The sequence below is a fragment of the Esox lucius genome, chromosome 2 (genome assembly GCF_011004845.1).
Source record: "Esox lucius isolate fEsoLuc1 chromosome 2, fEsoLuc1.pri, whole genome shotgun sequence".
NCBI classification, from domain to species: Eukaryota; Metazoa; Chordata; class Actinopteri; order Esociformes; family Esocidae; genus Esox; species Esox lucius.
The window spans coordinates 15,728,182-15,752,346 of NC_047570.1; the positions used below are offsets into that span (position 1 = coordinate 15,728,182).

General features: G+C 40.4%; 1 protein-coding gene across 1 annotated transcript in view; it reads left to right on the forward strand.

Annotated features, from left to right (window-relative positions):
* Positions 1–2,609: 2,609 nt before the first annotated feature.
* The window catches only part of pkd1l2a (polycystic kidney disease 1 like 2a), a 35,804-nt gene continuing 14,248 nt past the window's right edge, over positions 2,610–24,165 (forward strand). The window contains exons 1-24 of the mRNA XM_029125022.2: positions 2,610–2,914; positions 5,461–5,619; positions 5,951–6,139; positions 7,254–7,364; positions 7,532–7,679; positions 7,767–7,996; positions 8,274–8,672; positions 8,759–9,007; positions 9,293–9,473; positions 9,637–9,754; positions 10,010–10,151; positions 13,082–13,372; positions 13,549–13,691; positions 13,827–14,006; positions 17,115–17,252; positions 17,346–17,489; positions 18,332–18,456; positions 18,647–18,767; positions 18,912–19,043; positions 21,482–21,707; positions 21,816–22,006; positions 22,112–22,342; positions 22,535–22,636; positions 22,725–22,903. Coding sequence (XP_028980855.2) covers positions 2,632–2,914; positions 5,461–5,619; positions 5,951–6,139; positions 7,254–7,364; positions 7,532–7,679; positions 7,767–7,996; positions 8,274–8,672; positions 8,759–9,007; positions 9,293–9,473; positions 9,637–9,754; positions 10,010–10,151; positions 13,082–13,372; positions 13,549–13,691; positions 13,827–14,006; positions 17,115–17,252; positions 17,346–17,489; positions 18,332–18,456; positions 18,647–18,767; positions 18,912–19,043; positions 21,482–21,707; positions 21,816–22,006; positions 22,112–22,342; positions 22,535–22,636; positions 22,725–22,903 — 4,412 coding nt within the window. The 5' untranslated portion in view covers positions 2,610–2,631. The remainder of the gene's footprint in view (positions 2,915–5,460; positions 5,620–5,950; positions 6,140–7,253; positions 7,365–7,531; positions 7,680–7,766; positions 7,997–8,273; positions 8,673–8,758; positions 9,008–9,292; positions 9,474–9,636; positions 9,755–10,009; positions 10,152–13,081; positions 13,373–13,548; positions 13,692–13,826; positions 14,007–17,114; positions 17,253–17,345; positions 17,490–18,331; positions 18,457–18,646; positions 18,768–18,911; positions 19,044–21,481; positions 21,708–21,815; positions 22,007–22,111; positions 22,343–22,534; positions 22,637–22,724; positions 22,904–24,165) is intronic.

Genomic DNA, 24,165 nt, shown 5'->3' on the forward strand with positions numbered 1-24,165 from the left:
TTAACTTTGTTTTAAAGAGCACATACTTTAATTTGACAACACGTTAATGTAACTTGGAATAATAATATTTGTTTTCTCCCATTAACAAGCAATTGAACGAACGAACGTCTAGGTTTGCATTAAACGACATTTTGCGACGAGATTCAGCCAGCAGTTAAACTAGGTCCGTACAGCTAATATGACCATGATAAAGTAAGAACAAGCAAATCTCAAGACATACAAGTGTTTATAAATTATTAGGGGAAATGTGTGGTGTACATCTTTTGGCAGATGAAGGACATCATCGCGATCAAGTGACGAATTCGTCAGCGAAGCACATTACTGCCTCTTGGCTAGCTAGTGAAATTGCGGAACATTTGCGGGCAGACAACTTTATTTTTGTTTGACAGACGAAACAAACCGGACAATTAGTTGTCTTTTTAGCAATGACAGTTTGCATATTTGAATGAATTTAGAAGAAACGGGAGAAAACAACCAACTTACTAATCAGCCGACTACACCTACTGCAACGTTTTCCATAGCTAGAAGACTGACCAAGCAACCGTATGAGCTTCACAGCAGATGTGCTTGTCTATCAAGTTATCATGACAGGGTTGCTGTTGTAATCTAAAATATATTACCAACATTTCACAGCATGAAGTATGGACAACACAAAACTTATGGCCACAGTTTATGTTTTACTCACCTCGACATCATTATCGCTTTAAGTACGTTTCTAACCTCGTATCACCAAACAACACAGAAACAATCTCTTTTAAAGCAACAAGTTGTGGCCGCTTTGGCGCTAGCATTTTGAGTAATGAAATAAATAAAATAAATTCAGATGACAGCATACCATTTTCTGGTTTCTTTATTAATCCTTTCAGACCTGAATTGTGTACCACTTCTGAACAATTTAGATTTTTTTTGTCTTTTTCCTGAGGCATCCATAAATTAGACCAAATGTAATAACACAAATTTCAAATCTTTAATTGTATTAAAAGTTTTTTAGTAAAATGTTTTGGTCCATTTCAGTGGATGTCAGGTCGTAACAGTCGTACTTCACAAACAACATACCAAAATCAAAAAACAGCAAATATATACAAATTTCTTCTCTCCTATACGTCTCCTTTTTGGCAACAAATCTTGTAAAAACATCAATAAATATGAAAAAAAAAACTGTTGAAAATGTTAATTATTACAGTGTGCCATGCCTCTCTTAAATGTAGTGGATTTTTTTACAACATGCAGAGCCATGCCACCTAATTGGTTTACAAGGGTCAAATATAATGGACTTCAAGCTTTCAACGAGGAGAAATGCTCCAGAAGCAAAATAAATTGACTGTTATGTGATGTCCATTGTAATGGACACAGGGTCTGAAGGGGATTTATTGATGGCATCCATGGGAATACAGTCATAGGCTTTTATCAGGTAGATTTTGTGATACACAACTAATGTTAATGAAGCAGGCCAGTTCAACGGTCGCTAAAGTAATTTAAAAGGCGGCTTTGGACAGCATAGTAAATAAATGAACATATATTCTAAAGATCAGAATATCGATACAATATTGTGAAACAAAAGAATCGCGATTTTACATGAAATCGTTGTATTGGCACAGCACTACTAATAACGCTAATTACATACTGGGACAGAGCTCAATAATGGATTGTTTGAATAAAGGACTATGGGCCTTCTGGAACATCTCTTGGTAAGTGAAACCTCAGAAAAATAAGAAGTTTGGACGAACTACCCCAAGTTGAATGTTTTAGTGACTGTAAGACATTTTACATTTATTTTTAATTATGTTTTAATTGTCAATTGGGATTGTTTTGTTTTGCATGTGTTTTTGTTGTTGTAATACTGGACTATTGCTGTAAAAGACAAATTATTCTCAGTTGATTGCTCTGTATAAATAAAGGTCAATCAGTTTGGTATGATTTTACCTGATATGTTTTATTTCTGGATGATGATAATTCATTTTGTATGATTTGGTACATATTTACTTTTTGTATACTGTTTTTTATATATTGCAATTCATACTATATGTTACACATATATTGTCAATTCTAATTTGTTGTGGCTAACATGAGCTAGGCAACTAGGTGGCTAATATTAGCTAGGATAGGGATTAAGGTTTACAAAAATTAAGTCAATATTTGCAAAGTAGAAATTGTTATTTTTTTCCCAAATCCTGTTTGATTCTAATCTCAAAATACTGAGATTGGGTGAACCATAATGTACATAACTGATTAAAATGGTTGAGCAGTAAAAAAATTACGAGATTGATTGTAGGCCTATTTAGAATGTAACATACCCAACACTGGTTTGTCTGTATAAATCATTGTCAGCATTCAAAGACAGAGAATATCCAAAGGCTGTTGACAGAGGGGCCTTAAGTCCTTATTACAGCCCAGTCACTGTCGACCTCTGTTCTATTGTGTGTGAACAAGGATAATGCATGATGGTACCTCTCAAAGCCAGGCAGTAAGGTGACATCCTTTTTGGAGCTAGATCATGTCATTCAGTGATGCTGAGATAATGTCAGGGAAACTGACGTCAGTCCCCTTTAAATACGGCATGTCACCAGGCAGTTTGCTACACTGAACATGGAAGTGAACATGGTCAGCACTCATCGCTATGTGTTGGTCTTGATGGCTGTTTTCTTAGGGATCTGTAGTTCAGAGGATGAGATAGTGGTTCTATCCTGTCCAGAGTACCAAGAGGGCTTTGACGGATCCTGCTATGAATTTGTGGTTATACAGCGTACTTTCCTCAGTGCACAGAGTTGGTGTGAGCGGGGTGGTGGACACCTAGCCTTTATCCTGAATGATGAAACCCAGCAGTTCCTTCAGAAGCACCTGCAGCCGGAGAAGGACTGGTGGCTGGGTTTGGCACCTGCCTCTGTGAACCTAACACTGGACTCTGCAGCTGAGGGTAAGAGGATGATTGAAGAAAACCCAAATTGCTGATAACATATTTTATAATAATATGTATGAATATTGGATGGAAATCTAATATGCAAAAACATATTTGAAAATATTTTATGATTTTGTCCACTGTATGGTTTATTAAAGGTCTTATGGAAATAAGATATTTCTAATGAGGACTTGATGACAGTAAATATTGCAGTAATATTTCTACCCCTTTCCTGAGCTGTGGTGGAAACATATTTTTATGATTATTTTACTGAGAAATCAGTAAAGGTCCCCTGATGTCTGCTAAACTTACATGATCCGCCCACCTCCACATCAGATCTCTGGAGATAAAGATGGTTAATCTTGGTCTTGTATGACCAGTGCACCCTCTTAGATCTGCAGTAAAAATGAACAAAGACAGCTGTGTTTAGTGGCTATCTCACAAGTCAGCTGGCCTGTCTGTCTCTTGCTGAGTGATATATATCTGTTTTATGTATGTGTTTATCTTGCACCATTGATAGGAGACACATTTGGATATCTCCTTTTTGCAGCCCTCGGCTGATGAGGAACACTTGACATTCAATATATGTTTTCAACTGGGCTGGCAGTCCAGTCCTTTGACTTACACAGGCCTTTTCAATTCCCAGACAAAAAACAACCTTTCAATCTCAGGTCCCGTGGCTAATTATTTTGTTTTATAATGTCATATACCTTATTACACTATTTAGTAATTAGGTATATGAGGCTGTTTAAGAGTAGGTCAAATTTAATATAACCACGTGTAATATTGGATTTGGATTAGCTTATACATCCATCTTCTAAATGCAAGTTACACCCAGCTTTTCTATTTATTACATAAAATCAATCAAAAATGTAACAGATTTACATATCAGAAAATTTTTACAGAGGGGTAACATCATAAAGAGAACTCAAACAGCCAGACAATTCAACTCAGAAAATAATTGTTAAAATATAAACATATGATTAAGCCTATAGCGTCTATTCTTTTGACTACTGGTTTCCATACAATTTTGCTAACTAAATACCCAAACAAATATTTGTGAATCACCATGCAATATTGCTGTACAACTAACTTGCTAGGGAAGTGTTTTATGTAATCACTGCATGACTCCTCCAGTGCTGTTCAACAGTGATATTCAGATGCAAGTTGAGCCAGAAGATAACCAAGGCTGTATCTAGGCCTAGAAATACTGAGCTCATGAGTTGCAGCAACCTATTCCTTATGCTAGAAAATGAGAGAGAGTTTTGAGGGCAAAAACTGAATAGTATAATCAGTTTTAAAGTTGTTAAAAATGTGCGTTGAATACTTGATCTCTTCTCAAAAAAAATTTCTACAATGCTTTATAACCTTTGATTTTGATTTTCAATTTAAGCCATGGTAACAACAATTTCTGCTCTCTGCTCACTTGAATCAATACAAAAAGCTTAACCTTTGAAAACTTTGTCACAAAAGAGAGATTCAATTTGGGATTTATCTATGACCAAGTCAATAGTCTGTGCCAATTTCCCCTCTCTTCGACTCCTCTCTCGACTCCTCTCTCGACAATTGTTTTATTATAAACACGTGTAATTACATATGTGGGTTGTGGGTTGTAAAGCTTTTTAAACTTAAAAATGGAAGAACATGCATTGTTATGTTATTAATATCTGTTCTATAAAAATACCCACTCAAAATACCAGAATGACTAAAATGTGAGTGTCTCTTCCCTGACAATATCTGCTATTTCTCTTTCCTCATCACTTATCCTCTTGCCTTCCCCAATGCAAGAAAATTATACAACATTTGCTGTATCCTTTCATTTACTTCTGTGTCAGTCAAGAAATTAACCTCAGGGTCAATCACTGTATTGATATAAAGGATTGTCTTTCACTAGTATCTTTCTACCTTTGTAATTTGCTGGCATGCAGTAAACAGTTAGGATTTCTTAGAGTGAGTCTCAATGTAAATGTAGCCACACTCAAATGTACCACTTTAAAACACTTACAGTCTTTCACTAACTTTGGACACTACTGCAGCTGTGTATCTTCATCACCCTGAGCAAGACTGTCAAATTTGGACCTGTGTGCCATCATTTATTAATAATTGCAACAAATATTAAAATATATAAATTTACTCAACAGAATTCTTACATAATAACACTGGTTTCCCTTCTCATAAAAAAAACCCCCTGTATACCAGCTTACTGGTATTCATTGTCAGATATAGTGTATCCTTCTTAATGCCAAGGATTTGTAAAATTTCAAATGTAGAATTTCTCAGATGGAGAAAAAGGTGAGAACAGCCCAGTAACACTGACTATTTAGTTATTTAGCTTTGTCAGATTGTTGTTATAGCAAAACACCACTGTACACCAGAACCTAACAAATTGAGTATGAGTAGGAACCTACCTAGCCTGAATAACAACTCATTACACACACCTTAACAGTCTGATATCCAGGATTAAACAGCTGTATCATTTTGTAAGAACAGATTTAAATGAATGCAATTAAATAATACAGGATATAGAAAACATGGATTGGTGTGTGTGTTTGTGTGATCCTCAGGTCCTCTCTCCTGGCTTGATGGCTCTGATGTCAGCTATTCTAACTGGTTGAATGACCCTGCTCCAGGAGCTCATTGTGCCCACATCTTGAGGAACTCAGGGTTTCAGTGGGAGGCAACAGACAGCTGTAGCCAGGAGCTGCACTTCATCTGCCAATTTGGTGTGTGTGTGTGTGTTTCATCCTGTTCTATATGTGTAGATGTGGGGACCAGATTTCTCCACAAAGATTCAAAGATTAAAAAACTTGAAAATCAGTCCCCACTAGGAAAATGTAGAGAGGTTAGGTTAAGGGTAAATCCTAAAAAGTGTTTGAATTGGGGTTATTTTAGGTTTATGCATTACTGGTAAAGTTTAGGCATGAACATTAGACTGTTGAAGTTAAGTTAGGGTTAGGTTAAGATTAGGGTTAAGGTTAGGATCAAGGTTAGTGGATAGGGAACATGGTTGTTGTTCTCGGTCCCTCTAAAATGTTATTTGTTTGTTTGTCTCAGAGTCCGTGCGCTCCATTGCTTGTGCTGACCACAATGCCACATTGCAATGTGGGTCCGGCGAGGTGATAGAGATTGATGACAGCTTCTATGGTCGTAAGACGGTTCACTACTGCAGGACGAGTTCTGGGTCTTCAGCCACCTCCACACAGGAGGAGTGTAGCTGGATAGATGTTATAGATTCAGTGACAGGTATGAAGTCTAATGGTTATAAAAGTGTTGAAATATGTACATTTCTCTATTCATCTTACTCCATACTTAGATATAAATATTTGCTTTGGTTTTGACAGTTTACAAAAAAATACAGTCTGCTGCAAAATTATGAGTAGCACAAATGCAGATTAGCCAAAAAGTCTGTGTAAAATATCAATAAAGGTAATGAGCTGTATTCTAATTCTACAACCTTGTTTTATTGCTGCAACTCCAAACAAGCTGAAAAAAGTTGCAGCTTACTATATGCTTCCTCTGAGACATGTCACACCAAGCCTTTCTGCTTCTTTTCACACTTCACACTACAACACTAACCACCTTAGTTTAGCTTGCAGGGACCCAGCTCACCTGAGGGAGTCAGTAGTATACAACAGTCGATGGACATTACTGCAACATTGCATCCTCCCACCTTGGGGTATGCTGGCAAATGTTGACCACCGCATGGTGCTCAAAATGACACAATGGCACAAATGGAACTGCCAAGACTTAAACCATGACTGTGGTGGAAAGCTGTGATGTGCCAAAATCAGAATAGTGATGCAGTGCCTTCAACCACTGCGCCACTTAGGATCCTTGGTACTTTTTAAAACAGGCTTAATACAGAACAGGCTCAACAAAGGGCTCAGTTGTGATGAAACAGCAGTGAAACCTAATTCTACTTTAGCAAGAAGCTATTCTGAAACAACTACTGGATGTACACCATTTAAACATTCAGTTCGTATAACATGGTTTGGTTTGGGATGCACACAGCAGACCTGTGAATATTGTAAAACAAACACAGATTAAACAAAGGGATTAGATTATTTGTGCTAGAAATAAAATTCCACTTAAGCAATAAGATATTGCAAAGCACAACAGAACGTGTCTCAATAATGATGTGAATAATGTTATTAATAATTTTGATAATCATGTATGGAATACTCTCTGACAGATGGTATCTTAATATGGTCATCCTGTTATTGAAGGTTATTGAACTATTCTGCACAATAGGATATAATTTGCAATATAGTTTGTAGTTTTCATTTAAAATGTGGGTCAAATTAAAATACAGCATCTGTAAAAGCATTCACCTCTGTTCTCCTGACATCCTATCCAGAAGACTGCCATGGGCTACAGGCCTGCCAGATCACTGCTGATGTGGCCTCTTTTGGTGAACCATGCCCAGGGCTGGGAAGTTATCTGTCGGTGGAATACCACTGCAAAGACGGTCTGATCACAGTACACTCCCTTTCTCCCTTTTAATATTACATTTAAATATTCTAACACATTTTTTTGCTTATCTGGATTACCTAATTTAGTTACCAGAAATTAGGAGTAGTGGCTACAGTAGCACACAGTCACAATTTAACCAGCAGCCATGTCTGTGATCAACAGGTCTCCGCATATTAATGAGCCAGTCAGTTGCTGTTTTTGACAATGTCACCATCACAGTGAAGTGGCTCCTTCATCCATACCAGGGCAACCTTACCTGCACTCTAAGTACTGGAGATGGGCATGACATTGATCCATATAATCCAGAAATGTGAGTTACTAAGAAATGTAAATCCCCCAGCAGAGGCATTCAAAGTCTCTCATTCACTAACCATGAATGGGATTTCCACTCGGACAGGCTGGATAGCAGTGTGATTCATAAGTACACCCGTCCGGGAGTCTTCGTGGTCGGGGTGGAGTGTTCCACCAGTGACTGGCATGTGACAGCTCAGAAAGCTATAACCATCCAGGAGCCCATTGGGGAGTTTGGTGTCCTCAAGTGCTACAGCATGAATCAGTCAACAGATGCCAGGAACTGCAAGGCCCTGTATGACAGCCCCTTTCAAATCCAAGTTGAAGTAGAAGCAGGTAAATAAAACCTTCATGTATACGCAGGGGTGTCAAACCGGTTCCACGGAGGGCCGAGTGTCTGCAGGTTTTTGGTTTTTCCTATAAATTGGTTCCTAGTTCATACCTACACAACCAGGTGAGGGTAGAAACTAACCAATCAAGTACAAGGAGAGAGCAAAAACCTGCAGACACTCAGCCCTCCGTGGAACCGGTTTGACACCTGTGATGTATAGGAATAAGTCTGATATTTCTGACACAACAACCAGTGGTAGAATGAGGTCTTTTTTATGTGCAGGTACGAATGTGACCTATGAAATCCACAGTGGTAAGATGTTGGTGGCCAGTTCATCAGTAAACAGAGGAATCATCCCCCACAACATCACTGTGGGTCCAGATGTAGAGCTACAGCTGGGCTCTGGCTGCCACCAGCTGACACTTCATGCCTCTAATGGGGTCTCAGTCTTGGGCATGTCCACTGAGCTGCAGGTGTGTCTGCTGGAGCCTGTGGAGGGCCTGCTGGCCTCACTCACGGCTGAATGTTCTAAAGCAGACCTTTATATTAGTGTCTCTCTAGAACGAGGGGCACCAGTGCAGCTCCTCTTCCAGGTGTCTGGAACCAATGACAGTCTGTCTGAGACCAGAGACATGCAAACCACCAGCATGCAGATTTATAATATCTCAAACTCAATTCAAGGTACCCAACCAAATATAATCATTAATATTGACATAGGAAATGTAAATGTAAAAAATTGCTTATTTCTATGATCTGTTTTCTAACAGGGGCGTTGCAAGTGAAAGTCAAGGCCTGGAATGTCTTCTCGTACATGGATGTAAACGTGGGGGGCACATCAGATGTTTGTCAAAATCAATCTGACATTCAGATAGAAGAACATAAAATACTTCCGAGGGCCAATATGGAAATTACTTCTGATCCGGAAAGTCCATCTGACTTCAGACAAAGTGTCACACTTGGGTTAACTCACTTGAGTGGACTGAGTGAACCTGGGATACAATTTGAATGGGAATGCAGTAAGTACCAGAGCTATCATAGAGAACATTCACTTTTCAGTTCAACTCAATAGTAGGCTTTCGTAACAAACTCTGTCAAGGCTAAGCATGTGGTTCACTTGATCAAGTCTTATTTTCTGGGCCTGTGCTAGTCACACATCTGAAGAGCTTTAAGCCACCTTCATAACTCAAAATAACAATGATATTTCCCCAGTTTTGCAATTAAAGTATTGATTGTGTATTACCTTGAATGTCCTATCAATATCGATGTGACACTCAACAATGTTCCCTATTTCCTTTCCACAGAGGAGCAATGTAAATGTAAAGACAAAACAAACCAGACGACGTATGTGATTAAACCAGCCTGTCTTCCAGATCCATTTCATTTTTATCTCTACAGTTTCACAGTGAAAAATCTGACTGAAGTGACTAAAGCAGAGAAATGCATCATTGTTATTCCTCCTGAATTCACTGACGTTGCCATAAGGTAAGTAATGGCACAGCTAACGTATGTAACACTGATTGGCACTGAGAACGTTTTATGAAAGGAGGAAGCCAAATGGCTTATTTCAATCAACTTAAAAGTCACAGTTATCTACCCCAGAAGATCTATGGTGCTGTATGATAACATTTTACATTTGTCCTTGTAGTTGTTCTAACTGTAACCCAGTAAACATAAACAGTGATGTAAGACTAACATTGGAGTGTACCACATCAACGAGTTGCCCAACAGTAGTTTGGCATATTGAGGACACAAGACCTTTGACAGTAAGACTGTGGCACTTTAATATGTTGGAATTTTTGCTATTTTTGCATGAAAATATAAACTTTTTTTTTGTAATTGTGGATTATATTACACGTAAACACATTCTACTTTTGCCCAGCTTGTCTGACACCAATCTTTAAATTGTTTAAAAGAAGTGAAATGAGTAAAGTATGTTTCTAAAATTAATGTGAATAAATGCTGTAATAATCCTGAGCAACAGAAGTACGGAGATTACATTTTGAGCAAAATTGTTTTAGGAGACCTTCAAAGACTGCTACAAAGAAGCAAATCAAAGACCACTGCTCAAGAGAAAAGAAGGTGGCAATGAATACATAGTGTCAAGTGAAAACCTGAAGATAGCCCAGTCTCAGTCTCTGAATCTCAGTGTGATAGCATATGGTAGGTATTCTGTGACTTTATAGTATGTGTTGTTAAATGTGCATTAGTTACTGGTAATAGTAACAAAACAAAAAAAAAAGCATCACTTAAGGTTGAACCTGACAAAATGTCAAATTATCCATATAATCAAGGAAGGAATTTCAATTTGTCATTGGAAATCTAGGTCACTTCCTGGATATTTAATGTAAATACAATACATCCCTACAATTCAAAGATCCACATCTACACAATATATATACAGGTAACCAGCAGCAAACCATGGCTACTGAACCAAGGTCTTCTGTGGGGGGAAATGAACACAGAATCACAGCAGCACTCATTTACTTGATGCACCTGATATGTAATTAAGCTGTAATGCAAGACAATCAATTATATTTGATGACATGGTAAATTGATCAAACAGCCCCAAGGCATATTATGAGTGCAGTAGAGGTGGAGTAGAACATTCGTAGCTTGGTTAGAGCACAGCATTGTTAATGCATTTGCTGGTGTCTGACAAATTAGGAACCAAAGAAGTGTCAGTGCTACTGAAGCTGTCAGTCATCAGGCAGATGAATCAGAATTAACCAGACAAATTGCCAACATATTTGGGGCAACGAAATTAACTAATTGATACTTTAAGGAGAAAAAATTAAGCTCCGGTGACCTCAGCAATGGCAGCAACCTAGTAGACCAAGGAAGACCACTATAGTGGATGAGTGAAGAATATTTCCAGTGGTGAACACAAATCCCCCAAGAAAGATCAGCATCACTCTCCGGGAGGCAGACATTCATGTGTCAAAGACTACCACATGCAGCATAGAGTTTACACTAGTAAATCTTTAGATGCAAATCACAAGTAAACAAGAAGAGAGTGGCCCAGTTTCATTTAGCTAAAATGTTTGTTAATGTTGTTATGGTTCGATTTGATAAAGATTACCCTGTACTGATGTAAAGTGGAAAGTGGTGATAGAAAAGGAACTGCTCCTGGTCCAAACTACATCTATTGCTTGGGCATGTATAGCTGCAGCTGGAACAGGCTCACTTGTCTTCACTTCTGCAGTGCGTACTTGGCAGACAGTCACCTATTTAAGGTCACTGTATTTATTTATATACAACTCTGGAAGAAAAAAAAAAATCTTTCCTTTCTAAAAAAGTTGAAAAGGAAGGTTTTGTGTGAGGAACATACAGGTGCTGGTCATAAAAGTAGAATATCATAAAAAAGTTTATTTATTTCAGTAATTCCATTCAAAAAGTGAAACTTGTATAATGTATACATTCATTCCACACAGACTGATATATTTCAAGTGTTTATTTCTTTGAATTTTGATAATTATAACTGACAACTAATGAAAAACCCAAATTCAATATCTCAGAAAATTAGAATATTGTGAAAAGGTTCAATATTGAAGACATCTGGTGCCACACTCTAATCAGCTAATTAACCCAAAACACCTGCAAAGGCCTTTAAATGGTCTCTCAGTCTAGTTCTGTAGGCAACACAATCATGGCGAAGACTGCTGACTTGACAGCTGTCCAAAAGACGACCATTGACACCTTGCACAAGGAGGAGACAAGACACGAAAGGTCATAGCTAAAGAGGCTGGCTGTTCACAGAGCTCTGTGTCCAAGCACATTTATAGAGAGGCGAAGGGAAGGAAAATATGTGGTAGAAAACAGTGTACAAGCAATAGGGATAACCGCACCCTGGAGAGGATTGTGAAACAAAACCCATTCTAAAATGTGGGGGAGATTCACAAAAAGTGGACTGCAGCTGGAATCAGTGCTTCAAGAACCACCACGCACAGACGTATGCAAGACATGGGTTTCAGCTGTCGCATGCCTTTGTGTCAAGCCACTCTTGAACAAGACACAGCGTCAGAAGCGTCTCACCTGGGCGAAAGACAAAAAGGACTGGACTGCTGCTGAGTTATGTTCTCTGATGAAAGTCAATTTTGCATTTCCTTTGGAAATCAAGGTCCCAGAGTCTGGAGGAAGAGAGGAGAGGCACAGAATCCACTTTGCTTGAAGTCCAGTGTAAAGTTTCCACAGTCAGTGATGGTTTGGGGTGCCATGTCATCTGCTGGTGTTGGTCCACTGTGTTTTCTGAGGTCCAAGGTCAACGCAGCCATCTACCAGGAAGTTTTAGAGCACTTCATGCTTCCTGCTGCTGACCAACTTTATGGAGATGCAGATTTCATTTTCCAACAGGACTTGGCACCTGCACACAGTGCCAAAGCTACCAGTACCTTTAAGGACCATGGTACCCTTTATTGGCCAGCAAACTTGCCTGACCTTAACCCTATAGAAAATCTATGGGGTATTGTGAAGAGGAAGATGCGATACGCCAGACCCAACAATGCAGAAGAGCTGAAGGCCACTATCAGAGCAACCTGGGCTCTCATTACACCTGAGCAGTGCCACAGACTGATCGACTCCATGCCACGCCGCATTGCTGCAGTAATTCAGGCAAAAGGAGCCCCAACTAAGTATTGAGTGCTGTACATGCTCATACTTTTCATTTTCATACTTTTCAGTTGGCCAACATTTCTAAAAATAATTTTTTTGTATTGGTCTTAAGTAATATTCTAATTTTCAGAGATACTGAATTTGGGATTTTCACTAGTTGTCAGTTATAATCATCACAATTAAAAGAAATAAACATTTGAAATATTTCAGTCTGTGTGTAATGAATGAATATAATATACAAGTTTAATTTTTTGAATGGAATTACTGAAATAAATCAACTTTTTGATGATATTCTAATTTTATGACCAGCACCTGTAAGGATAAAAATTAAGAGACCACTGCAAATTGAACGCTTATGTTCCTCACTCAAAACTTTCCTTTTCGACTTTTTCGGAAAGGAAAGTAAAAGGTGCAGTGGTCTCTTAATTTTTTCCGGAGCTTTATACAACTCATTTCATCTAAGCTTTCACCTATTTTTGTAGGTAAGACGACATCTGGCGTCGTCAGGTACACCATTCAAATACCTGATGGGGCAACACTTGCCACAACCATTCAGGCTCCAACAGTCATCCCCCTGTCAGCTACTACTGAACCAGCTGATGTGTCCATACCGGCAACTGCTGTTCTAACTGGACCTAAAGCTACCTTCACCACCACCCCTTCTTGTATAATTTCACCTCAGTCAGGCACTGTTCTAGACGCTTTCCATATCGCCTGCTCAAAAGCCTCCTGCCCCACAGGCAAATGTCAGTATTGTTTCAAAACTGACAACGGTGAGTTCTCGGAAATGTATTCGAAATGTTGTTTCTTTCATGAGACTTTGCCCTATTCAAAAGTTGAGCAACAGGACAGTAATCCGGGAAATGTAGTTCTCTGTATTGAAATTAAGTTATAGATCGCTTCATCCGCTCTATGAGAAAAGTGTACATCAAATGTCTTTATGTTACAGGTAATTATTTGCACTGCAGTTATGAAAATGAAGTGAAGTCCATCTTCCTACCTCTTGGGAACAGTAGTTACAACTACAGTTTGTCTGTGGTGGTTACTGTAGTAAATGAGAATAGAAAAACAAATGCCACACTCACCACTGAGGTTTGTCATTACTTAATACTCATCAAGTTAAATAAATTGCATAATTATTATTTACATGTTTTTGTCTTTCCACTCCATGACACTTGCATTAATCATTTAGAATCATGAGCTGTGATTTGATTGCTGTTTTTCAAGGTACGGCCGGCCAACTCCAGTTCCTCCGTGACCGATCTGAAGTCTGTGGTGGAGAACACTGTTGTTCAGCTACAGCAGCGAGGGCTGTTCAGCGGGGAGGTCCTGGGACAGATGTTTAAGTCCGTGTCCGATATGCTGAATAAGGGATCTAGTGAGGATCAGAAAGGTGCCAGAGAGGAGGTGAGAACAGGGGTTAATATGCTGGGAATGTGAAAAAAACACCAGGAATGTCTAGGCAGTATATGTTTTGATGCGGTCAAAACTCTGTGTGCAACTTTAGGTTCATTAGCAAGTTCTCCCAGAAACGTAACAAAATGTTATAGACTATAAACTATAAATAAACGATTCAGGAAACCAATATAATCTACTCAAGAGAATGTATTACAAGCTTGTAGGTGATACGACAGTTGTTACAGAAAGTGTTCAGCAACATATGACATCAGTGCACAACCTCAGTGCAAGACAAAAGTGTATGACAACAAAAAACAGTTTAGGAATCCTTTTGCAATGAAATGTTAACCAACTCCAAGTTACCTCCCACTGACCTCTTCACTGACCGTGGTTGTGTCTAGTCTTGGTTTAGGGCCTATCTGACCAGTCTAATTCAGCTCCTCCATACCTGTCTAACCTCCACCCTGTGTGTCTGATCACATGCCACCACTGAACTGGCAATACTACACAGATGCCTCTGTAGAGTCTGAATACAGGTTCTAAGGTCATGCCTTAATCACACTATCTTGACCCATGAGTCGATCACTCTGCCATATGATATAATACAGGGAAGCATAGATTGGAATGTGTACCTAGTTGATAAGAGTGGCTACACAGTACTCGTTTAGTGGTTCTCAGGTTTGTTAATTCAACTCCAACTAGCCTGACTGATGAATCATCAAGATGTAGCCTATTCACAGAATAAACTTATAACAGAACCATTATGTAGCTGGTTTGTTCATGCCTAGATGGTTATATTCTAAGACACACAATTAATCAATTTCATCAGTATAATATGAATCACAAATGTAAGATTACATTTGGTATGAAAAATAAAAACAGCCATAATTTACATTCCACAGTTTTCTGGACCTTTCCTTCTCCTTGCCAAAAATCTAAAGCTTCCATATATCTGTTTGGTCAAAGAGAACAGACTACTCTTGCGATTGGTGCTTGTTTAATAAAGTTAGCTCAAAACTTAATTAATGGAGGATCATGTAACAAAATCAGTTTACATAACAGAAAGCTAATCACATTTATTGTAATACAAAAAACTGTTATTTTTCTCATCAATAGGCAAAATATAGTGGTACGCTGTGATGCAGTTTCCTAGCACCAGCTGCTCTAAAATTTAGCTCACAGTACATCAGTTTATCTACAAGACACTATTTTACAATGTGTATCTAAATGTGATCTAAATCACATCAAACGGATTGACTTCAAGTTTTTAGTATGCAAATACAGCATGGGTGTCTTACGGTAAAACATTCATAGTTAAAGACAAAGAAGAAATATGATAGAAAACAGACAAAAAGTAATTGTATGCTTAGATGGGTATTTGTAAGAAGAGTATGAATTATGTGACATTGAGGGATCTCTTTTGGGTGCAGTGAGATATTTTCTTTGCGGGGGGTGCTAACTTTGCTATCATTCAATAGTAAAAATGTATTTATTTTTTATGTAGCATGAACACAATATTTATGATGTATGAAGTAGGATACCTGTGCAGCAAAAATACTGTTAAACACATTAACTCACAGACACATTGAGACAGACAGAGAAGACATGGTATTTCATATAACCTTGTAGCTCTGTAGGAACCACACTTTTTACATTTCTAGAGTTGGAGTTGGGACAAATAGAGATCAGGAAATCAATCTCAAAAGATCTGTTCTACTGAAAAAAAAAATGTCTCACCAAGTCCATCATCCATCATCTTCCGCTTATCCGGGGCCGGGTCGCGGGGGCAGCAGTCTAAGCAGGGATGCCCAGACTTCCCTCTCCCCAGACACTTCCTCTAGCTCTTCCGGGGGGACACCGAGGCGTTCCCAGGCCAGCCGGGAGACATAGTCCCTCCAGCTGTCCTAGGTCTTCCCCGGGGTCTCCTCCCGGTGGGACGGGACCGGAACACCTTCCCAGGAAGGCGTTCCGGAGGCATCCGAAACAGATGCCCAAGCCACCTCAGCTGACCCCTCTCGATGTGGAGGAGAAGTAGCTCTACTATGAGCTCCTCCCGGGTGACCGAGCTTCTCACCCTATCTCTAAGGGATTGCCCAGCCACCCTGCGGAGAAAGCTCATTTCGGCCGCCTGTATCCGGGATCTTGTCCTTTCGGTCATGACCCAAAGCTCATGACCATAGGTGAGAGTAGGAACGTAGATTGACCGGTAAATCGAGAGCTTCGCCTTGCGGCTCAGCTCTTTTTTCACCACGACAGACTGATACATCGACTGCATTACTGCAGAAGCTGCACCGATCCGTCTGTCAATCTCCCATTCCATCCTTCCCTCACTCGTGAACAAGACCCCTAGATACTTAAACTCCTCCACTTGAGGCAGGCACTCTCCACCAACCTGAAGTGGGCAAGCCACCCTTTTCCGACTGAGGACCATGGCCTCGGATTTGGAGGTATTGATTTTCATCCCCACCGCCTCACCCTCGGCTGCAAACCATCCCAGTGCATACTGAAGGTCCTGGTTAGAAGGGGCCAACACGACAACATCATCCGCAAAGAGCAGAGACGAAATTGTGTGGTCCCCAAACCTGACACCCTCTGGCCCCTGGCTGCGCCTAGAAATTCTGTCCATAAATATTACGAACAGAACCGGCGACAAAGGGCAGCCCTGCCGGAGTCCAACATGCACTGGGAACAAGTCTGACTTACTGCCGGCAATGTTGACCAAGCTCCTGCTTCTGTCGTACAGGGACCTGACAGCCCTTAGCAAAGGACCCAGGACCCCATATTCCCGAAGCACTCTCCACAGGATGCCGCGAGGGACACAGTCGAATGCCGAATTTTCAAAATCAAAAACTCTAATCTAATACACAACTCACATCTAGCTAGCAATATCAATAGATTATCTCAGTTGCAGTTATAAAATTTCAGTATACATTTAAATGATTTACACAAATATGCTCTGGTTAGTAAAATATATAGCCTGCATTGCCGCCTGTAGGGCTTTTTTACCCTACAAAACCAAATGGTAAAAAGCTAAGTTGCAAAAACCTGATTGTTGCATTTCGGGGGCTCATGTCAGAATTCATACTTTGTTGGTGAGGTATTACATTAATGTTCCAGCTACGAGAACAGATGCTGAACAGCATGACTGCAGGGCTGAAGAATGTCCCCAACACATCTCCTCAGGAGGTGCTGCTGACAGCCACAGCCGTGGCAGGACTCACCAAGCAGGTGGACGAGGTCAATTCTGCTGCTCAGGTACACTTGGAAATGAAAGCACATTACCATACTTTTTCCTTAACATGTATTTCTGAAATCCAGAAAGTTGTTCCTAATATGGGTCTTCTCCAGCTACAAGCTAGCTTCCTGGTGGCAGACCTCAGCTCTTCCCTAGCTTCCATGACTGGAGGAGAAGTAGAGATGGTAGAGGCAGCTACATCAATTGTGGAGGCTGCCAGCAATATCTTGGGAGTCTCTTCAAATGCAAGCACACAGGTGACATACTTCACCTTCTCTGAGTTGCATGATGGCATAAATTAAAATGACCTGCTCAGAGTCTTTTAGGTTTCCATGAAAAAAATGTCATACTGTATGGACCTTGTTTTCCAGAGTTTTAGTAAGTTAAGCTCATTTGTAAAACCTTCTAAGAGTTTACCTTTTCTAGCCAAGTCATTTTCCATATTGTTTTTCAGTAATGTGGTTCTTAAAAGCCATCACACATCTATGAGAGATTTAAACCTTTTCTTGAGGAGCCAATTATTTCAAATCTGGATGTTTTGTGCTGTTTGACTGAGACGATTCAGGATTATAACAAGCAAAGGGTTAAAACAATGCTTCAACTGCGTTACAACATAAATACGCCATGGTCCTACAGGCCACTGTCTTGAATTTATTTATTCACTTTTTTTCTATGGATTTCACACTGTGTGAGTGAGACCCAACATGTGGAGCATGACATCCAATCATTGCTGTTATTGCCCTCTGTGCATTGTTCTGTTCTATTATTTTTAGTTCTGTTATGTTATGGTTATATTATTTAAGTCCCCCATTATCCATGCGCCTGTGTCCTGCCCCTTTCTGCAACAACACCGACAACCTAGGATATTGCTATGGTGTTGACAGCAGATACCCAAGTGGTTAGTGCATCAGAGCAATAACTGAAAGGTTGCTAGATCCCTGAGTAGGCTAGGTGAAACATCAGTTTTTTTTGTCTTTGATAAAGACAGTTAACACTAATTGCTTCTGTAAGTTGCTCTTGATAAGTGTGTCTGCTAAATTACTAAAAGAGTTTACTTTACAACTCAAGAAGCCCTACTGAACTTGTTTTGTCTTTACAGAGAAAAGTCTCAAAGATTCTGCTCAGCAGTTTGGACAATGTGCAGAGTGCACTTTTAAATGGGAAAATGGTTGGTCAAGAGCCTTCCATTATCAAAAGCTCGGAAATCAGTGTGTATGCTAGCAGGTAAGAGGAACATGGAAAACGGAATGATAGAACAGATAATGCTCTAAAAAAAATTAAAGATCTGTAACAATTATACTGAACTTTTAGTGACCTCCAAATGTCTGTTTTACAATTATTTTAAAGAAAACACTTCTGTTAAATTACGTCAATATGGAGTTACAGTATATTAGCATGAACTCTTCCTTTTTAGAATGTCTCCAAATAGCATTCAGATGCAGCCTATAAACATCCCAGACAGCTCATCAGCCAGCTTTTCCTTCCCTTCCCTGGGTGCTGATGTTCTTTCTCCAGATATGCCAGTGGATGTCAGAGTAAGTATGAATGCCTGCAAGTGTCTGTAAATGTAAGGATGGATTTATCAAATCAAATATGTCAGCAACATGTTTCTCATTGGTTATATATAGTAATTGTTTCAGCTCATTGTGGTCTGAACACTTGTGTTCTTCTTTTTACAGATGCTGAGTTTTGAGAAGAATCCATATTCTTGGAGGGAGGGGGGTAATATCACTGGAGCCATGGGGTCTTTGTCTCTCACCAGAGAGGATGGATCGGTCATCACTGTGGAGAACCTATCTGAAGAGATTCAGGTCAGAATGCTGCAATTCAAGTGGTGAACAGGACTTAAGGACTTAACTGATGAACAGGACTTAAACCCTCTAAATACACACTCCAAACTTACATTACATTAAATTTGAAATCTATGTCTCTATTAAAACAATGGTAAATCTTAGGACTGGGGGTATTGCTATAGGTTTATTTACACTCACCTAAAGGATTATTAGGAACACCTTTTCAATTTCTCATTAATGCAATTATCTAATCAACCAATCACATGGTAGTTGCTTCAATGCATTTAGGGGTGTGGTCCTGGTCAAGACAATCTCCTGAACTCCAAACTGAATGTCAGAATGGGAAAGAAAGGTGATTTTACGCAATTTTGAGCGTGGCATGGTTGTTGGTGCCAGACGGGTCGGTCTGAGTATTTCACAATCTGCTCAGTTACTGGGATTTTCACGCACAACCATTTCTAGGGTTTACAAAGAATGGTGTGAAAAGGGAAAAACATCCAGTATGCGGCAGTCCTGTGGGCGAAAATGCCTTGTTGATGCTAGAGGTCAGAGGAGAATGGGCTGACTGATTTAAGCTGATAGAAGAGCAACTTTGACTGAAATAACCACTTGTTACAACCGAGGTATGCAGCTAAGCATTTGTGATGCCACAACACGCACAACCTTGAGGCGGATGGGCTACAACAGCAGAAGACCCCACCAGGGACCACTCATCTCCACTACAAATAGGAAAAAGAGGCTACAATTTGCACAAGCTCACCAAAATTGAACAGTTGAAGACTGGAAGAATGTTGCCTGGTCTGATGAGTCTCGATTTCTGTTGAGACATTCAGATGGTAGACTTAGAATTTGGGGTAAACAGAATGAGAACATGGATCCATCATGCCTTGTTACCACTGTGCAGGCTGGTGGTGGTGGTGTAATGGTGTGGGGGATGTTTTCTTGGCACACTATAGGTCCCTTAGTGCCAATTGGGCATCGTTTAAATGCCACAGCCTACCTGAGCATTGTTTCTGACCATGTCCATCCCTTTATGACCACCATGTACCCATCCTCTCATGGCTACTTCCAGCAGGATAATACACCATGTCACAAAGCTCGAATCATTTCAAATTGGTTTCTTGAACATGACAATGAGTTCACTGTACTGAAATGGCCCCCACAGTCACCAGATCTCAACCCAATAGAGCATCTTTGGGATGTGGTGGAACGGGAGCTTCATGCCCTGGATGTGCGTCCCACAAATCTCCATCAACTGCAAGATGCTATCCTATCAATATGGGCCAACATTTCTAAAGAATGCTTTCAGCACCTTGTTGAATCAATGCCACGTAGAATTAAGGCAGTTCTGAAGGTGAAAGGGGGTCAAACACAGTATTAGTATGATGTTCCTAATAATCCTTTAGGTGAGTGTATGTGTCAACAGTATGTTTCCTGTTTTCATCACTGCCCCTACAATGCAGACTATTACACATTTCCCTTGCTTTGAAAACTAGCTTATCTGTCAACAATCAACTAGCAGCTATGTGGGAAGATAGACAGCACTTACTGTAGATGTTTATAACTAGCAAAATACAGTACTAGACAGTTTATATACAAAGGTTTATGAAATATATTTATCACCTCTTTGTAGATAATGAGTTCTCTGGCTATATACAGAAGCAATTTCATGCCATTTATTCACGGCTTCCTACTGTGACGAATAATGTTGCATGCTCAGGATGCAAGTGCTCAAAGAAAGGTTTTAATAAACAAATACTCCAGCGAACACAAAACACTCCTTGGAGCAATATAACGTCTAGGCAAAGGGATAAACAACTGAGACAGAGAGTGACCTGGGTTCTGACCGAAACAATACTCAACAATGAATCCGTGACAGAGGTGTACCTAAAATAGTGGAGGAAAACAAATGTAACAGGTGCACTCAATAAACAGGAGACGACGATCGTGGCTACTGGGAAACTGCGGTACTGGGCATGGTGCGCTGGGAACCGGAGGACTGTGCTCGTTGTAGTACTGGCGTGACAGACGTGAAACCTACAGTATATTTACCCTACCTATCTATACAGACATCCCGCCAAAACCCAAAGAATAAGCAATATGATGTCAGTGTTGCTAGGAAAAACCTCCTAAATGGTTAGGAAACCAGAAAAAAACTCCAGAAGGCAGGGAAACACAGGGAAACAATTGACTTAACAAATGAATAAGAGGTGACACAACACATTGATTAGGAGCACCTGGGCCAAAGCATTCCCAACAATGAAGAGTATTTGTAACATCTGTGACACTATAAACCTTTTCAGAGAAAAAATGTGCCATGTTGAAAGTGTTTCCTTCCAATAAAAATGTTATTTAATTAACGTTACAAATGCCAATACATAATCACCTCAGGTTATTAACTGTCACCATAGACATGGTACTGTGTTATTTGTCTGAAATTGGCGTATGATTCTTAGATCTTCTTGCCAAGGCTTGAAGAAGGGCAAGTCAACAGCACTATCCTCGACCTGGGAAACTACAGCACACTGATGATTGACGTCCCTTCACCAGATGTAACCCTAGTGCTGAAGATGGAGCCCTCAGAGGACATACATTTTTTAGTGCTGCTCGGGTATCAAGACTACCCAAATGATAAGCAATATGTAGCTAAGACCAAGATGCCTCACCAAGGCAATTCAAGAGGTGATTAATCTCCTGAATGTCCTAGTTATTGTGAAGCGTGAACTAAAAAGTTTAGAAATATAAAAAGGTGTTAGGAAATATAAATGTGCTTGTTTGTTTTGGGTACAGAGGAGAGATACACCTGGGTCCTGGGTCTCAGCGATCTGATAGGAAGAGTGGGGGTCCACTATGTTGTGTTGATGCCCATTGTGGAGCCAGGGGTTAAATCCATCAATGTTACTGTTACTGTCACCTCCATTGCTGCCCAGTGCAAGTATTGGGATGAAACCAAATCCACCTGGAAAGAAGATGGCTGCAGGGTGAGTGCTAAAAGTACAACACAACACCTTATAATAAAACAACAGCATATAGCTGGACCAGGCACTGTGAAAGTGAAATGTATAAACTGACTGTAGTCTTCTTAGGTCGGTCCTTTAACCACACCATTGGTCACCCAGTGCTTATGTAACCATTTGACCTTCTTCGGGAGCTCTTTCTTCGTCATGCCCAACCTCGTGGATGTGTCCCGTACGGCTGAGCTATTTGCCACCTTCTCAGACAACCCCGTGGTGGTGTGCTTTGTTGGTGCCATCTTCATAGCTTATCTCCTGGTGGTCGTGTGGGCACGCAGGAAGGACATCCAGGATGTAGCAAAGGTTTCTCTAAAACAATCACAGATGACATTGTCTACTGTATTTGTCCTGACTATACTGACATCTTGAGATTATTTCTTAAATGTAACGATTTGAGAAGTATGATCCTGTTGGTTTTGCTATTAATGCCAAGTGCTTATATAAAATGAATGTGTGCTTTGAATGAGCTTTACCTTCAAGTATTACTTTCTATAGGTGAAGGTAACAGTGCTGGAAGACAATGACCCATTGGCTGAGTACCGTTACATGCTGAATGTCAGCACTGGGCATAGGCGAGGTGCTTCCACCTCCTCTCAGGTCAGGGCCAACTGTTACCACTGCCACATTACAGCCGTCTCCCAGGTAAAACACACCCAGACACCATGACCTTGTGTTGTTGCTGCAGGTTACCGTTACATTACTGGGCACAGAGGGAGAGAGTGAGCCACATCACCTCACCGACCCTGACAAGCCTGTCTTTGAGAGGGGTGCAGTGGATACCTTCCTGTTGACCACACCCTTCTCCCTGGGGGAGCTGCAGAGCATCAGGCTGTGGCACGACAACTCAGGGGGGCACCCTGCCTGGTAGGAGAGGAAAGGGGACGGGGGTCATTCTCTTTCATTCAGTCACTAGGTAGGACACTAATGGGACACTCAACACTCAAAAACACACATTTACTGGAAGAACTTTATATTATCACACTGAAGACGGCCAGTTCAGAAGAGGCATCATTTGCCTTTTGTCTGACTTATCTATGAAAATGCTTACATCGTGTTACAGGCTATTGTCTGGGTATGATGGATACGCCATTTGTTCCCAAAGCCCTAGTGCCTGCTCTGAGGGAGAAAATATTTTCAAAAACTGGTTATCTGGTCAGTACCTATGGCTTAGACCCAGGAAGGCTGGTACAACCCCTGAACCCATGGCCATGGTTCCTGAAAGGTCCACTCTGACGGCAAGTGCCGTCTTCCAAGCCAATCTACACAGCCACTATCCAGTTAAGGAGTCTCTATGTAAGCAGGCTATGTATGGCAGGCTTCCGTGACATGGTATTGTTTATTCCCAGAACCTGGTTGGAGACTTGGAGATCTCTTGTTCCTACAGAAGCTGTACAAGCAAAGTTTTTCTCTAAGCCGAATGTGTATTTGGTGGCTATGTAGCATGGCTATATAATTTCTGACAGGTGTGCATCATGTTTCTAGACGTAGTGCCCCAACATGGGGTTTGGCTATGATTTTGGATGCACTATTCCTTTGAAGAGCTGGGACAGTGGACCTCAGGATTCTGTCATACAAGACCATAGTGCTTATGGCTCTGGTTTTGGTTAATTCGTAGGTAAGCTCGAAACATTTCTGTAGGCACAACCTGTCTTTTCCAGTTTCTTTATTTCGAGCTGGTGCCTTATTTCCTCCCTTCATTTGCTTCCGAGGATCAACAGAGCTATAAGCTCTCTCCCTTGGAAGTTTTATCAATCAATCAATCAATCAAATGTATTTATAAAGCTCTTTTTACATCAGCAGTTGTCACAGTGCTTTTACAAAACACCAAGCCTGAAACACCAAAGAGCAAGCAACAACAGTGTTGAAACACAGAGGTTAGGTAAAACTCCCTACAAGAGGCCAACATTCAGGGAGAACCCTGGGGAGGAACCAGGCTGGGAGGGGTGACCAGTCCACTTCTGGCTGTGCCGGGTGAACATTTTAAGGCTACAAGTTGTAATAATTAATAAATGCATGTTGGCTGTGTCTGTAAAACCTAATCCAGGTCAGAAGCATGACTAGATGGACAAGAACAGGGACAAGCACCCGGGGGGGGAGGGTGGACAGCGGAGTGGCAGCTGGAATGA